The 18,053-nt window shown below is 48.0% G+C and overlaps 1 protein-coding gene across 2 annotated transcripts in view; it reads right to left on the reverse strand.

The window, feature by feature from the left end:
* Positions 1–18,053, reverse strand: part of EDC4 (enhancer of mRNA decapping 4) — a 629,569-nt gene that overhangs the window by 205,145 nt on the left and 406,371 nt on the right. For both annotated transcript variants that reach the window (XM_082271180.1, XM_082271179.1), the window contains exon 21: positions 6,628–6,808. In XM_082271180.1, the coding sequence (XP_082127306.1) occupies positions 6,628–6,808 (181 nt within the window). The remainder of the gene's footprint in view (positions 1–6,627; positions 6,809–18,053) is intronic.

An 18,053-nucleotide genomic window follows, 5' to 3' on the forward strand; every position in this document is an offset into this window, starting at 1 on the left:
ATTACTGATATATTTCAGCTGGTGTCTTAGCTTTCCATGCCTTTTTACACCTCCCTTTCTTCATGTGTTCAATACTTTTTCCCTGTGTCATTCCATTTCATTACACATAACTTAATTTTTTAACTTATTTGTTTTTTTATGTATGGATTGGATAAGTTGTTATCAACATGTGAAAATGTCATGTCAATAGCACCATTAGAGATATATTTACCTAGAAAAATGGTGTGACCTGTTCAATACTGATTTTACTCACTGTATATAGATGTTAATGTCACAATAATTGAATACCCCCCGCCAAATTAAATAAGTGCTGTGTGCCCATCACCAATAAACACACATTTGCATGAGTACATTTTATACTTGCATGTCTTCTGAAATATTCCTGTCAAAAACTGTATTAGTAACATATAGTAGCTGTTTAGTGATCTTAATTTTTTTTGGGGTATGTGATATAAATGTTTTAAATGGAGGAAAACCAAACAGCCGTACAATCTAACCACATCTACCCCAATGCATACTTACCTCTCCAAGATGCAATGCTTTTGCTTACACTGCAGAAATTTTCTTTGGCACTGTTCGTACCTGCAAAGCAATTAACCATAGACTTGAAAGGAAGCATGCTCCTACAGCAGAGATGCTAGGTGTACAGGTCCATTCAAGCCTTTGTGTGGGTAATGCAGTGCTGGACAAGAATTCTGCTTTAAGGATGTAAACTTTGAGGGAGCGCATCACAGACAGGAAAGTATGCACTGGGTTTGAAGCTCAACAACACATTTCACCATAATGGAATTCTGAGCTGTCTACAATGAGCCTGTATATTTGGTTTTGCACTGGATGGGGGGGGGGGGGGGGGGGAGACTATCTTAGGGAGGCTGGGGGAAAAATAAGATTTTTGTACGATTTTACCGTAAAATCTTTTTCTCTGAAGTCCATTGACATATGCAGCCTCATCTTCATCAGCTGAATGGCAGCTGATGAAGATGTCTTGGCAGTTAAGAATGCACATGTACACGCCCACGGGGCTGTCCCCACAGGCATAACCCACCCACACTCAGCAAACCAGTTAAGTTGCAAGCAGTTAAGAAAAAAAAACATCCCCAAATTAGAGGAGCGGGTGCTGTGTCTGTCAATGGACTTAAGAGAAAAAGATTTTACGGTAAGATCTTACAAAAATCGTATTTTTTCTATAATCCACTGACAGACACAGCTTCATCTTCATCAGCTGAATAGGATGTCTCAAAGCAGTGTAGGCATGAGGGGTGAGAAGAACGCAACCAGAAAGTAACGTAAACTTCAAAAGGCTAAACTAAGCCAACTGGGTAACATGAAGCTCAACCAAACAACAGGAGCTCACCCAGGTAAGAGAAACAAAGAATGTTCTCTTAAGAAATAGCCTACAAAACCTTGCGGCCAAAAGAGGCATCCAAAAATGCCAACAAATCTACCTTGTAGAATTTCGTAAAAGTATGCACAGACGACCAAATCGCTGCCTTACAAACTTGTATAACAGAGTCCTGATGGTGAAAAGCCCAAGAGGCACTCAGCGCTCTAGTAAAATGCACCTTCACAGGAAAAGGAGGAATCTGACCCTTGATGGAATAAACCTGAACAACCGTCTGCCTGATCTATCTTGAAATGGTAGCAGCAAACACAGCCAAACCTTTGCGAGGACCGTCTGTAAGGACAAAGAGAGAGTCCGATTTTCTAAAGGGCACAGTAATCGTCAGATAAACTCAGCGCCCGGACCACATACAAGGAGTGCATGGCAATTTCCTTGGGATGCATAGGCTAGGACATAAGGAAGGCAACATGATGTCTTCATTAAGATGAAAATCCGAAACCACCTTAGGGAGAAAAGACAGATTAGGTCGGAGGACTACTTTATCTCTGTGGACAACCAAATAAGGTGGACAGGACAGCGCCGCCAACTTAGATACTCTACGTGCAGAAGTAATAGCCACTAGGAAGGCAACCTTCTGCGACAAGGAAAGCAGAGAAATCTCCCTAATATTCACAAAAGGAGGCTTTTGAAGAACAGACAACACCAGATTGAGATCCCACTGAGGCAACGGGGATCTCTTTGGATTAGCCAGATGATGCACCCCTTGAATAAAAGTGTGAATCAAGCTATTAGCAGCCAACGGACGTTGGAATTAAATGGCCAAGGCCGACACCTGACCCTTGATAGTGCCCAACGCAAAGTGCTGCTCAACCCGTTTTTGTAAAAAAGGCTGTAGAAAACAAGTGAGGGTGCAGCTGCAGTGATTCACACCATGAAATGTACAATTTCCACGTGATAGATCTTCCTAGAAGTAAACTTCCTGGCCTTTAAAAGGGTAGGAATCACCGAGTCTGATAGACCTCTAGCCCTCAACACCTTGTTTTCAACAGCCAAGCCGTTAAGGCCAGCGACCGTAAAGCAGGATTGAAGATCGGTCCTGAGACAGCAGATCTTCCCGTAGAGGAAGTTGCCATGGAGGATCCACGACTATTTTTACCAGTTCTGCATACCAAGACCGCCGAGGCCAGTCTGGTGCCATCAGAAACACCGGAATGGCTTCAACAGCCACCAGGCGAAGAAACCTCGGCAGGAGTACGAGCAGAGGGAAGGCATAAATCAGGCGATATTGGCTCTAAGGAGTCACCAGAGCGACTGTGGTGCTGGCCAGAGAATCCCTAGACCTGGCCACAAACCGCTGAACTTTCCTGTTGAGGCAAGACACAATCAGATCCACTTCCGGAATCCCCTACCGGGCTCACAGGAGGTAAAACACTTCCGGATGAAGGGACCATTCCCCTTGATCCAACGCCTAAAGACTCAGGTAATCCGCTTGCCAATTCTCCACACCCGGAATGTGGACTGCGGAAAGAGCTGGAACACTGGCTTCCGCCCAAACCAGAATCTCAGCCACCTCCATGGCCGCCAGGACACTCTTGGTTCCCCCTTGATGACTGATGTAAGCCACAGCCGTGGTATTGTCGGACTGTACCTGAACCAGAGAGCAGCGTAGCTGACTCGTCCAGTGGAGCAGGCAGAGCTTGATCGCCCTCAGTTCCAGAATATTGATCGGCAAGGACTCCTCCTCTGCTGCCCAAGTCTCCTAGGCACGTTTCCCCAGCACGCCACCCCAGCCCGACAGGCTGGCATCCGTGGCCACCGCTTAGAACAATGGTAGGAACGACTTGCCCTGGCACAGGACAGTTGACTGGATCAACCAGGATAGAGCCGACTTCGTAAGATGGCTCAAACAAATCTTCTGGTCCAATGACCGAGGATTCCTGTTCCACTTTGCCAGAATCTCCTCCTGCAAAGGTCTCAAGTGAGACTGAGCAAACGGGACTGCTTTAAAGGTAGACACCATCAGGCCCAGGGCCCTCATGCAAGTCCGCAAGGACGACTGATCGGTTTGCATCAGCAGCCTGATCGCCCTTTGCAGCTTCTGAAGCTTGTCCAAGGGGAGAAATACCCTCGCCAGAGCAGAGTCGAGAGTCAGCCCCAGATAAGTGACCAGTACGGATGGCGTCAGAGCAGATTTCTAGAAATTGATCGTCCACCCAAATTGTTGAAGGGTCTGAACTGTAATAGAGATGTTGCCCAACAGATGCGAATGGGAGACTGCTCGCAACAGAAGATCGTCCAGATATCCCACGATTGAGATACCGCGCTGACGTACCAAGGCTAGCACAGGGGCCAGGACCTTGGTAAAGACTCTGGGAGCGGAGGCGAGACCAAACGGTAACGCCACAAATTGAAAATTCTCCTCTGCCACCGCAAAGTGGAGGAATCGATGTCCCTTGAATATGGGGACGTGGAGAAACGCATCTTTGATATCAAATGGAGGCCAAAAAATCCCCCTGCTTCAATGATCCACCACTGACCGAATGGACTCCATTCGAAACTTCTGCACCCACGCAAAGTGGTTCAGAGCCTTGAGGTCCAGGATTGGAAGCACCTTGCCCTCCTTTCTGGGCACAGCGAACAGGTTTGAATAGAAACCTTGAGAGCGTTCCTGCGGAGGAACCGGCACGATCACCCCTTGAGCCATAAGATCCCACACAGCTTCCAGAAGATCCTTCAAACGCTCAGGAGACAGGTGAAGATTTGACTGGAAAAAAAACTGTCCCTGAAAAAAACTGGTTCCTGAAAGAAAGCGCAGACGTCCCCCCACCCGAGATGGGTGAGGGCACCCCTTCATGCTAAAGAGGACTTGTCAGCAGCACTGAACTGACTGGATGTGGGCTTGCCCCAATGCTTTTTAGCCCCTCCAGAAGATCTGAACGGCTTACCCTTTTCTTGCGCCCCAGAGGCATAAAAAACCCGTCTGTGAGCAGTAAAGGAAGGACCCCGCTTAGTACAGGGGGATTTTACCTTTGGAGGATGGAGGAAGAAGCGTACTCTTCCCGGTGGTTAGACTTTTGATCAACTACTACGGGGAGTCACCAAACAAATGTTCTCCCAGAAAAGGGAGATATGTCAGGGCTTTCTTAGAACCTTGGTCAGCCGACCAGCTCTGCAGCCAGACCATATGTCTTAAGGCAATCCCCACCCGAGACTCTGGCCACCAGGGGAGGCGCATCCATGGATGCATCACACAGGAACACCAGGGCCTGGGCCACCTGGTCCAAAAGTTCCAGCTGTCTCAGGGGAACTACTTCAGGGTCCAAGGACCCCTTCAGGACCCTAATCCATTCCGTAACCGTCTGTGAAACCAAAACAGACACAAAGACCGGATTCAAAATGGAACCCGCCAACACGTGAAGATAGCAGGAAAGGGATTCCGCCCGCCTGTCCACCGGGTTAATAAAAACCGGAGAATCTTCCACAGGCACAATAGTAGATTTGTTCAACTTAGAAACAGGCTGGTCCACTTTAGGTGGCACCGTCCAACGGTTGGAGACCGTATCAGCAAAAGGATACAGGCGTTTAAAACGTTTTCGCACCACTAACATGTGCTTAACGTACCGCCATTGGTCATTTACAATATCATGAAAGGTTTCGGGACAAGTGAAAAACCTTGCCAGATTTTTGAGACTTGCAGGAGTCGAAAGCCATCCGCGTCCCTGCCGGCGTGGGCTCATCAGCCAATTTTTAAGTTTCCCACACTGAAATAATCAGGGCTTCCACCAAAGTGCGCTCTGGCTGAAGACAGGTCCTCTTCATCATCTTACTGCGAAGACAGCGACCCTTCTGGTAGGGGGGCGTCCGGGGCAACCACATCAGCCTTTGAATCAGAGGACATCACCAAAGATGGTTAAGGCAGTGGCCGTTTCCAGCTATTAACCTTTTTCATGACAAAATCAACTTTGGTTGCCAGGCTTTCCAGAGCTGCTGAAATTGCGGCCAGCAACTGCGATCCGGACTGTCTGGGAGTCGCACAGAGGGGGTCTGAGGGTGAATTCACAGCCTGGGACTCCATAACTAAAGTTTCAAAAAACGGAGTACTGTCGCTTTAAGAAGCGCTGATCGAGGTTCCCACCACCGATCGCAACGGTCTGCAGAGTCCGATCGCAACAGCAGAGTGTGCAGATATATGTCCACAAAGACCCCAATACTGTACCACCTCCAGAGAAAAACATCTTGATCTTCCTCAGCATGGAGAAGAGACACAGGAAATGACCTCAGCCAGCAGCAGAAAGCAGAATCACAGGAAGTGATCATGCCTGGATGTAAAAGGTCACGCTGCTCAGTGAAGGACAGAGGACTACACAAAAGTGGTTGCCATTACATTGCAATAGGAAGCTCAGGGAAAATGGCTGCCCCATACAAGACAATGGGAAAAGCTGTACATTGCCCACACTTAAGATGGCGGCGCCACAAGACCCAGCAAGCCACAAAGCTACTCCCTCCGGGCGCCAGGCACCTCAGTCATATAGTGCCCCGTGGGAATGGGAAAGGGAGGAGACCTGCACAAAGGCCGGGTACTGGGCAGGCCAGGGGGGTCTTTTAGGAGGAACAGGTCCTATTATCCCCAGGAGACGGTCCATATCCCCCCAAGTTCACCAGGGGCAAGGGGGCTCACATTTACTCACCATACCATGGACCGGGGTGGGCTCCGCTCCAGGCAGACCTCCTCCCACCCGAAGTGGGGGTGCTGCCGGTTGAGGGGTACGCTGCGACTCAGGGCATTCCAGGTCGTCGCGTCCCAGCAAGGCACCTGCTCGCAGGCTCGTCCCCATCCGGAAAGGGGCACCATCGTTGCAAGGCCTAGTGCTGGACTATAACCTGCTCACGCTCGTAGGCCAGGCTGGGGGGACAATAAGGATCTAGAGGATCCACTGCGAAGCCCCAGTCGGCATTGCTTGTAGATCACCAGGAGAATTCCCCTGACACTAGCTAGAAAGTGAGTAGAGAGAAATAAAATATTCTGAAAAGAATAAAATTCAGCTGATGAAGACGAGGCTGCATCTGTCAATAGACGATAAAGTGTAGTTTTTTTTAAAGTTTATTTTGGTCTTTACAGAATTCTACTATCATGGCCAGTGTAATTAGCAAAAGTAATGGAAAACTATACTTTTACTTTTGGTACTCATCTTCGTACTTTTTGGTTACTCATCTTCGAGTCCTTTAACGTTTGCTGGGTAAATATTCAACCTAAAGAGCAAAGAACTAAGCCTAGAAAAAGATACGTTCTTGTGCCTGCTGTGTATCAATGACACGTTCCACATGCCCCATGATGGAACTCTGAGTTGCATCCAAATGATCAGTCAGCCTCTGCATCAGATCCTGCTGATTCTGCCGAAGTTCAGAAATTTCCCTCTGTTGGCTATATAGGAGAGCCATCAGTTCTTCATGCTGCTCGAAGCTGGTCTGAAAAGGAAATACACAATAAATAAAAATACAATATCATTGTCTTGTGGAAGGAAGGCTTTCCTAATTTTCGCAACCATCTAACCAGTTGGCCATATCAATAATGAAGAAGAGACATCAGTCCTTGATAGACAAAAATTGCCAAATAGGCCAGAAGGGGAGGAGGTGGGACTTTGAGTGATGCAAGAAATCATATAATCAATAGGAACAATGTTAAAAATAGTTATACATTTATTAACATGAGTTAAAACATCCCCACAAAGTGGGAAAATGACAAACGATTAAAATAAGCACATAAGCGATCGAATCCATGTAGCACATCACAGCATGGGCCCGCCCGACAGTGTTAGTGCACAACAGACTACAGTCCCATTGGTTCTTATCCAAAGCCCCAATGCGCTTCAACTTATCAAAGTCTTGTTGAGGAGGATGCTGGGCAATAGGATAAAACTGATATCTCTGAAATTATAACATAGATTCAAATACACATATATATGAGAATATAACATACACATATAGTAGTTCCATCACGTCAATTGGGGGGTCTGTGCGGGAAAACCTCAGACCTAACAGGAATAAAAATACTCACCATTCACTATCAACTTCCACAAAACTAAGAGGGGTATATGCAAATGCCAGGAGCCTAGCTAATAAAATGGATGAGTTGGAAATATTAGTACATGAGGAGGACATAGACCTTGTGGGAATAACGGAAACTTGGTTCGACCCCTCACATGACTGGCTGGCCAATATCCAAATGTATTCGGTGTACCAGAAGGACAGGGTAAAAAAAAGAGGGGGAGGGGTATGTCTAGAATAATGTAAGAGTGATAGAGAGGAGTGATATAATGAAGGGATGAGTATGGAGTTAGAATCCGTGTGGGTAGAACTCCATAGGGAAGAAGTAAAGGGAAAAGTAATTGTGGGGGTTTGCTATAGGCCACCCAACAAAAGGGAGGAGGTAGAGCTGGAATTTATATCACTGTTGGGTAAAGTGGCAAAGCTGGGATCAGTCATCATATTAGGGGACTTCAATTATCCCGACGTTGACTGGGAAGAGGGGACTACACACTCACAGAAGGCCCGTCTCTTTATGGAAACCTTACAGGACAACTACATGTCTCAGTTGGTGGATTCTCCTGCTAGAGAAAATGCAGTGCTGGATCTATTGATCACTAATGACCCTGACCTAATCTTGGAGGTCCGAGTCCAGGACAACCTGGGCTCTAGCGATCACAGGATGATCACATTTAGCGTAAATAACAATATAACAAGGCAAGAGGGGAACATAAGAACCCTAAACTTCAGAAGGGCAAACTTTCCCAAATTGTGCTCAATAATGGAAAGGGTAAACTGGGACCAAACCCTAGGAACACTGACCACGGAGGAAAAATGGGAAAGCTTTAGGAACATATTAAACAAATGCATCTCGCAGTGCATTCCTATAGGAAATAAATTTAGAAGAGACTAAGCCAAACCTGGCTGGCTAAACTGTAATGTTAAAAAACTTATTAGGGGTAAAAAAATGGCCTTCAAGAAATATAAATCAGAGGGCACAGTATTGGCTTTCAAGCAATACTAGGAGGCAAATAAGAAAAGTAAACACTAAATCAAAATGGCTAAAATCAACTTTGAGAGACAAATAGCGGAGGATAGTAAAAACAACCCAAAAAAAATCTTTAAATATATCAACAGCAAAAAAACTAGGGCAGAGCATATTGCACACATAATTAACGATGAAGGGAGGATGGATACAGAGGACACTGAAAATGCAACCGTGCTTAATGCTTTTTTCTCCTCAGAAAAAGGAGGGGTACACTGACCATGACTGTATGGTTAGCAGTGGTTTACAGGACTTGCCGCTATGGCTAACAGAGGATGAAATCAGGAAAAGGCTGGATAAAATGAACACAAATAAATCACCAGGCCCGGATGGCATACATCTGAGCGTACTCAAAGAGCTTAGTAAGGATATATCTAGACCACTGTTCCTGATCTTTTCTGACAATATTAGGACAGGAAATGTACCAGGGGATTGGGGATTGGAGGAAAGCCAACGTGATACCGATATTCAAAAAAGGCCAGAGGCATGTCCCGGGAAATTATAGGCCTGTCAGTCTGACATCGATAGTAGGTAAACTTCTGGAGGGCATGATAAGGGACTATATCGTAGAGTTTGCTAAAGACAACAACATCATCAGCAGTAATCCGCATGGGTTTACAAATAGGCGTTCTTGTCAAACCAATCTCTTAACATTCTACAAGGAGGTGAGCTGTGAGCTTGATAGGGGGAGACCAGTGGATGTGGTGTACCTGGATTTCGCTAAGACGTTTGATACAGTTCCCCACAAGCGCTTAATTTATAAAATAAGGCCTGAAGGCATCGACCGCAAGGTTTGCTCTTGGATACGGAACTGGCTAAAAGGGCGTGTCCAAAGGGTGGCAATAAATAGCGCATACTCAGACTGGTCTGAGGTGGTAAGTGGGGTCCCCCAAGGCTCAGTCCTGTGACCAACCCTGTTCAATTTATTCATAAACTGCCTTGAGGACGGGATCAGTAGTCCTATATCAGTTTTTGCAGATGACACAAAATTGGGCGGGGCAATAACTGCACAACATGAAGCAGATATCCTACAGAGTGACCTGAACAAAATAACAGAGTGGGCAACGACATGGCAAATTAGGTTTAATGTGGAGAAGTGTAAGGTTTTCCACTTAGGGACTAAAAACATAAAAGCACAATACACTTTAGGGGGGGGGGAACCTTTGGGGGAATAAAAAATGAAGAAAGATCTGGGAGTCTTGGTAGAGGATAGACTAGGCAATAGCATGCAATGTCAAGCGGCAGCTGCCAAAGCAGGCAGAATATTGGCATGCATAAAGAAAGGGATGTATTCCAGAGATAAAACTATAATCCTTCCACTTTATAAAACTCTGGTCCGACCGCATCTGGAGTATTCTGTCCAGTTCTGGTTGCCAGTCCTCAGGAGGGATGTGTTGGAGCTGGAGGGAGTCAAGAGAAGGGCAACTAAACTAATTAGGGGATTGGAGGACCTTAATTATGAAGAGCATCTGCAATCGCTCGATTTATTCTCCCTGGAGAAGAGACGCCTGGGAGGGGACATGATTGCAATTCATAAATACCTCAATGGTGATCTCAGCATAGAAAAAAAGCTATTCAGTCGAAAGGATTGCATGAGGACTCGAGGGCATACAATGTGATTAGAGGAGAAGCGTTTTAACCTCAGGCAACGCAGGGGGTTCTTTACTGTTAGGGCTACACGATTGTGGAATTCTCTACCACAGGAGGTGGTTTCTGCAGGAAGTATGGCTACTTTCAAAAGACTCTTGGACGTACATCTCAAGGATCAGAACATTCAGGGGTATGAGAGATGATTACGGCCACACACACCTACACAGGTTGAACTGGATGGACTATTGTCTTTATTCAACCTCAACAACTATGTAAATATAACATACACAAGTGGTCTCACAAAATGGATAGAAAGAATGACAAAAATTACTCCTCAAAAGGGTATCGTCTAGCAATCCGCTTAGGCACCCCAGAGGAACCCCCTTTGCGGTCCCATTCTTTTTTGAGCATGGCGTCAAAATACACAGGAAAGGGAAAAAACTTTGCCGCTCTGGATGGCTTGTGAGTGCCAAACGTAACCTGCGCCTCAGTCACAGTTGCGTCCTCCATTTTTAGGGTCTCGCACACAAAAAAAACTAGTGCGTCCACCATTGCCTTATCTTCAGTGAAGGTAGAAATGTCATCCTCACTATTAGAGGAGACAGGGCGCGAGGTAGCCGTCCCATCAGGGAGACCCGCGTCTGCAGTGGCTGAATCAGCCTCATAACCTGAGACATCAGATGAGGCGGGGGTAGGCAAAGGCATTTCTTAGCACCTCGCCCTTTAAAGGCCATCTCTATCCAGGACACAAACGCTTCCAGGACTGCCGAAATTGCATCTGTACATAGCTGGGGTCCGGAGGGCCCTGTGGCCTCCCCAAGGGGGTCAGGTGGGGACACAAGGTTTGTAGGGTCCATGTTGCACCAGGGGAACCCATCAGCAAAGGCTGAAAAAAGTGACACAAAAAAATATTTTTTTTTTTTTCAAAAAGTCCCACCATGCTACAGCACTCCCTGAAGGTTAGGCAAGCACACTGGAGACCCCCAACACAGAGAGAGACCCCCAGACTGACTGTACCCAGATGAAGCAGGAGGCACAGCACGTGTCATCAACAGCTCGATCCAAAGAAGGAAGGATCTGATAAACCGTGCAGGGTATAGGAAGGGGTTCCACCCATAAAAAAAAAACACCTCCAGAAACTCCCATTCTGATTCCTATAGAGAGAACCACCGCAAAATGGCCATGCCGGGTGTACCAAGATGGCCGCGGATTATCTCCGCACATGAGGCTACAAGAAAAACTGGATTTTTCTAAGAACTTACCGTAAAATCCTTTTCTTGAGTCCATTGACAGACGCAGCTCTCATACTTCTTATCCATTGGGTTATGCTGCCCCCTGCTTGAGTAGTACTAGGCAGGAAAAAAAGCAATTTACCACACCTGTCCCTATAGGCATAACCCCCCACACCCTGCTCCAGCATAACAGTTTTGTTGCAAGCAGTGAAAGAAGACACAAAGCCATCCCCATATCAGAGGGGCGGGTGCTGTGTCTGTCAATGAAATCAAGAGAAAAGGATGTTTCTCTATCATCCATTGAGAGACGCAGCTCTCATACTTCCATTGGGATGTCCCAAAGCAGTGTAGGCATGAGGGGTTGGGAGAATGCAACCAGATAGTAAATGTAAACTCCAAAGGCTAAACTTAGCCAACTGTGTAACATGAAGCTCAACCAGGAACAACAGGAGGATTTAATATAAATCAGTAATAGATATATCTAATTTAAGTGCTAAGAACTGTAAAGTAAAAGAAGAGACTTGGATGCAAATAATGTCAGAACAAACTGAAAGCTAGTTTCAGTCATCTCTAACTCTGCCCACACCATATAAATGAATAACAAACACATGTTTGATGTTCAATAAAGATTTATTGGGAACTTGAAAACCTTTATTTGATATTTATAATCTAATTTGAATTGCTCTTCCTAAATTTTCTTTTTTAGTCATGTTACTGGCACAACACCAATCGAGGCTGGCCAAACACTCGTACTGTAGAGAACATACATCAGCGTAATAGAAGCCCCGCCCAAAGATCTTTCCCTGCAGATGTCAAAGAACAGTGAAAGATCATTTGACTACACAACAGAACTGCAGGAATAAGGTACTTGGAGGATATAAAGAAAAAGAAAATGTGACATGATATATACACGATACGATATATACAATTTATGCCTCTATCATTCTCTTCCCCGTCTTCTCAGTGGAACTCTTCTATAGATGTCAGAAGACACCTTCGGGAGCAAAATGTGAAAATTTAATTTTTGTAAAATCTTACCGCAAAAATTCCTTTCTCTGAGTCCTCTGACAGTTGCCACCCACTCATTCAATCTTCACCAATGGGTATTGACCTCTTATCCATAGGAGCAAGCTAGGCATAAGACTTGTTAAAAACAAAGTAATTTACATAGACACACCTATGGGGGCTGTCCCACTGGTCCAATACCCCCCCTGCTATCAGCCATCCCAACTCAGTTTGGTAGCAAGCAGTTAAAGTCCACAGAACCCCAAATAGAGGGGCGGGGGCGGCGACTGTCAGAGGACTCAGAGAAAGGAATTTTACGGTAAGATTTTACAAAAATTCTGTTTTCTCTTACGTCCTCTGACAGTCGCCAGCCGCTCATTCAGTCTTCACCAATGGGATGTCCCAAAGCAGTGTAGACATGAGGGGTGGGAAACGTAACCATCACAAAGGCAACGCAGTACCCAAGTCAGCGAAAGGAACCTTACTCGAACAGAAAGGTAAATCCTCTGGGTAACAAAAAAGGCTCAACTGGAGCAACAACCCAGGAAAGCAAATAAACAAGGGGAAAAACAACCCCAACTGCCAGGGACCCACAAAACCAGGGTCCCCTTAAGGAACTGCCGCACACAGAACTTTGCGGCCAAAGGAGGAATCTGCCGATGCTAGAACATCAAGTTTGCGGGAACTTTGAGAAGGTGTGCACTGACGACCAAGTCGCAGCCTTGCACACCTGGGCCACCAAAGCCTGATGCCTGAAGGCCCAGAACGCACTCACCGCTCTGGTAGAGTGCACCTTGAAAGGGAAGGGCGGTGCCCGGTCCTTAATCAAATAGGCCTGTACAATCGTCTGTCTGATCCATTTCGAAATGGTCGCCGCAGACGCAGCCATACCCTTCCGAGGTCCCTCAGGAAGGACAAAAAGAGAATCCGACTTCCGAAAGGATTCAGTGGCCGACAGGTAAACCCTGATCGCCCCGACAACATCCAAGGAATGTAAGGCAAACTCCTTAGGATGTTTTGGATTTGCACAAAGCGAAGGCAAAACAATGTCCTCATTGAGGTGAAAATCAGAAACCACCTTTGGAAGAAAGGACTGGTTGGGTCGCAAGACCACCTTATCCCAGGTAAGGGGAGCGGCAAGACAAGGCTGCCAATTCCGACACTCTGCGTGCTGAAGTGATCGCCACTAGAAAGGCAACCTTTGACAGCAGAGGCAAAGAAACTTCCCTGATGTTTTCAAAAGGAGGACGTTGCAAAACGGACAGAACCAAGTTCAAGTCCCAAGGAGGTAGAGGCGCCCTCCGAGGAGGGGCCAAGTGACGCACACCTTGAACAAAGGTGTGAATTAAAGAGTTAGACGCCAAGGGACGCTGAAAAAGGACAGCCAGCGCCGACAGCTGTCCCTTAATCGTGGTCAACGCCGGGCGCTGATCCACACCAGTTTGGAGGAAGGCCAACACCCTCGCCACCGAGTAGGCAGGAGGAGGGAAGCCTCTGGATTCACACCAGGCAAATAAGCCTTCCAAGTACGGTAATAGATCTTACCGGACGAGGCTTTCCTAGCCTTGAGCAAAGAAGGAATGACCTCAGATGAGAGACCCCTGTCTCTCAGGACCTGGCTTTCAACAGCCAAGCCGTTAAAGCCAGCGACTGTAAAGCAGGATGGAAGATCGGTCCCTGAGACAGTAGATCGTCTCGTAACGGTAGCCGTCATGGAGGCTCGACGGCCAGTTGAACGATGTCCGCGTACCAGGACCGGCGTGGCCAGTCCGGGGCCACCAGAATCACCAACTTTGGTTCTGAGACCAACCTGCGCAGGAACCTGGACAACAACTGAATCGGGGGAAAGGCATATATCAGACGATACCGCTGCCAAGGCACCACCAGCGCATCCGAGGCGTATGCCAGCGGATCACGCGTTCTTGCCACGAACCTTCCCACCTTGTTGTTTAGCCGGGAAGCGAACAGATCCACATCCGGGGATCCCCATTTCGCACACAGCATCTGAAAAACCTCCGGGTGCAGGGACCATTCCCCCTGATCCAGGGTCTGGTGGCTCAGATAATCGGCCTGCCAATTCTCCACACCCGGAATGTGAACTGCCGAAATCGCCGGGACGCGAGTCTCGGCCCAAGACAGAATACTGGTCACTTCCTGGGCCGCCCGGGCACTCCTGGTGCCCCCTTGGTGATTGATGTAAGCCACCACAGTGGCGTTGTCCGTCTGCACCCGTACAGGACGACCCTGAAGACGATCCGACCAATGTAGCAGGCACAGCCTGATCGCTCGCAATTCCAAGATGTTTATCGGTAGGGAGGATTCCTCCACCGACCAAGTGCCCTGGGCAGACAGGTTGCCCAGAACGTCACCCCAGCCCGACAGGCTGGCATCCGTGTTAATCACAGTCCACAGCAACGGCCGGAAGGATTTTCCCTCTGCTACCGCCAGGGACTGGAGCCGCCACAGAAGATCCGCTCTGGTTTGGCGATTCAGAGACACCCTCAGGTCCAAGGACTGGGGGAGCCTGTCCCACCTGGCCAGTATCTCCGCCTGGAGAGACTGCGTGTGAAACTGCGCAAACGGTATGGCCTCGAAGGCCGACACCATCAACCCCAGGAACCGCATACAGGTCCTAAGTGACGAGGACTCGTTGTCCCTGAGGGACCTGACCTTGTCCTGCAGGGTCCGGAGCTTGTCCTTTCGTGCCTTCAAGGCGCAGGACAAGGGGAAGGCACGAAAGGACCTCTGATTTGGTTTAAAGGAAGGGCCCCGCTTACCGCGGAAGAACTTACCCTTAGGATTCTGGGGCAGCAGAGTGCTCTTGCCCCCAGTGACACCTTTAACCAATTCATCCAGGGAGTCCCCAAAAAGACGATTTCCCGCATAAGGGATGTCAGACACCATCTTCCTGGAAGTCCGGTCAGCCGACAAGCTTTTTAACCAAATCAAGCGACGGTTAAGCACCGCGACCCCTGAAAGGCGAGCCGCCAATGGGGCCTCATCCAAGGCCGCATCACACAGATACATGACCCCATGGTAAATCTGGTCCACCATCTCCAAAGTAGTAGGAGGGGCAGAATCAGTCACGAGAGTGCGTTTGAGCACATTAGCCCAATCTGCCACAGCCTGAGCCGCCATGACGGAGGCGAAAATAGGTTTCAGCATGGAACCCTCCACCATATAGGAATGGCGGGCAAGGGATTCCAGCCTCCTATCCGTAGGGTCCCGGAACACCGGAATCCTCGGTGGGTATCAGAGTGGCCCTGTTCAACCTAGACGCAGTGTGATCCACCTTAGGAGCCACAGTCCAGCGCGAATCCGTAGGAGACGCAAAAGGGTAACGGACTTGAAACCGTTTTGGCACCACAAAATTGCGCTTCAAATTGCGCCATTTTTCATTCAGTTTCGTGGAACTCAGTGGGGCAAGGTTACACCTGCGCCGCCTTACGGGATCTGCGGGTACCAAAAGAGGACCGCTTGCCCGGAGGATTGGGCTCATCCTCTAAATGTAGTGTATCTTTAATAGCAGTAATCAGCGCAGCCATTGCCGCGCGTTCTTCGACCGTCCCAGGGGGGAATCATCCCCCTCCTCATCCCCCCCTCCCCATTAGACTGGGAAGAATGAGACCCTTCAAGGGGCACACTGTCCACGGCAACCATATCAGAATCAGAAGAAAGAGAAAGCCTAGCCTCTTCTTAGTATCCCGTTCAGCCATCAAAAGATCCACTTTGGACGCTAAAGTCGCAAGTGCAGCAGAGCAGGCAACGCAGAAGATCCAGAGGAACCTGAATCATCCACTAAGGCTGGGGGAAATGTGCTGTCCTGGGACTCCATTAGGAAAAAACTTTTTTTTTTTTAAGGTACTGGCCCTTTAAACGCACAGCGATCCCACCGCAGTACACCGCTATGAAGGACTATACAAGCAGACCCCGCAAGTAGGAATGAGGTGACAGCCAGAGATATTCCCCACAAAAGACAGCAAGACAGACCCCACAAGTGTTACCACACGCCAGCCGATCTCCACTGCAGAGAAAAAAGGAAGTGATGTCACCGCATGAGGCTGAACTAGGAAAAACAGACTCAGGAAAAATGGTTGCCCATAGAAAGTAATGGGAGGCTCCGAGAAGAACACATCGCCATACACAAGATGACGCCGTAAGGCGCCAAAACACACTACATTCATTGCTGCAGAAGTGCCCACAGTGAAGCCAGCAACACGCCCACACCAAAAATGGCGGACCGGCGGTATTGTAACCCGCAGCGGTCGCCACACATGTCTGCACCTTTAACCACATACACAGTGTCACTCAGGAGAGGGACCCCCACAACCCCCCCACATAGCGATCCCGCTGTGATAGAGCCCCCGCAGGGACCGGGAGTAGGGAGCCCCAAAACACACAGACATGAGGGGATACCACAGACCAACAGACTGCCAGCCCCAGACAGAGGCCCCACACAGAATGTACTTACCGTACCCGATGGCGTGGGTGCCTCTCGATGGGAAGCCTCCCAACCCAAGTGGTGGGGGTGCCGTCAGCCAAAAAATGCAGGACGCTAGCAACGCACGGAACCGTGGGTGAGACGTCCAAGCGAGGTGGCCACCTCGCAGGCTTCCATCCCTGAGGACAGGGACAGGTCGTTTGCGAGGCCAGGGCGTATGCATAGCCTGCTAAACGCTCGATGGTGGGCTGGGATTCCATAAGGCCCTCTGTCCTGGAACACCAGGACGACCAGTGAGACTCCCAGTTCCGCAACGCCCGTCGTCATCCGAAGAATCGACTAACTAAATGCTGAGAAATAAACAGCTACTAGTGTAAGAAAAACACACTTGAGAAAATAAAATCATAAAATAGAAGAAAGGCTGAGACCGTAGCCCCAGCACAGGGAAGCCTATCCAACTCCTTAACAAGGCAGAAGACAAACTGAGTTGGGATGGCTGATAGCAGGGGGGTATTGGACCAGTGGGACAGCCCCCATAGGTGTGTCTATGTAAATTACTTTGTTTTTAACAAGTCTTGTGCCTAGCTTGCTCCTATGGATAAGAGGTCAATACCCATTGGTGAAGACTGAATGAGTGGGCGGCGACTGTCAGAGGACGCAAGAGAAATACAGTATTATCTACCCAAGTCGCCTCTGTGAGCAACATGATGGTATGTGCACTTGTTCGATACCTTTGCAGAGGCAGATACTTGGCTCTATACACTGTGGTAAAATCTTCACAATTTCCCCACATATGCTTTTGCCTTGTCTGACTGTCATCCTTTCTCTTATCTTGGCCGCAATGTACCTTGTACTGGTCATACCTCACCCATCATGTACATGCAGAACCTATGGCAGTCTCCATGCATAATTTTTATGGTTATTATGCTCCCTGCCTCTGCACTGTCCGAGCTGCGGACTAACTTTACGGCTTCCTGCTTTGGCTGGTCTTGGACACCCATCCTGCCATATATCCTTCTCTGAGGGTACTTCCACCCCTAGGGGTCTGCAATACTGGTCTTTTGGTTTCATTTTTCTGACAATTTATTGATCCTCTATTCTGGAGCTGCTCTGAGCAGACACCAAGCAGAAAAGTGCCTTGTCACCCCCGAATCGGTCTCTTTTCTGCAGCTGGACTTGCCACCTGGACAACTATTTCTTTCTTCTTTTTTAACCCCACAGCTGAAGAGATTGACTATTGGTTAAAGCTACGGGTATGAAACTGATCTAGCTATATTGTGATGTTTGATAGTAAGTAGGGAGTTGCAGTATGGAACTTAAATTATCTTGGACTATACCAGGCTTCCTACAGGGGAGACACCTTTTGAGTAATAA

This window comes from Pelophylax lessonae (assembly GCF_965119305.1).
Source record: "Pelophylax lessonae genome assembly, chromosome: 10".
In the NCBI taxonomy this organism is placed as follows: domain Eukaryota; kingdom Metazoa; phylum Chordata; class Amphibia; order Anura; family Ranidae; genus Pelophylax; species Pelophylax lessonae.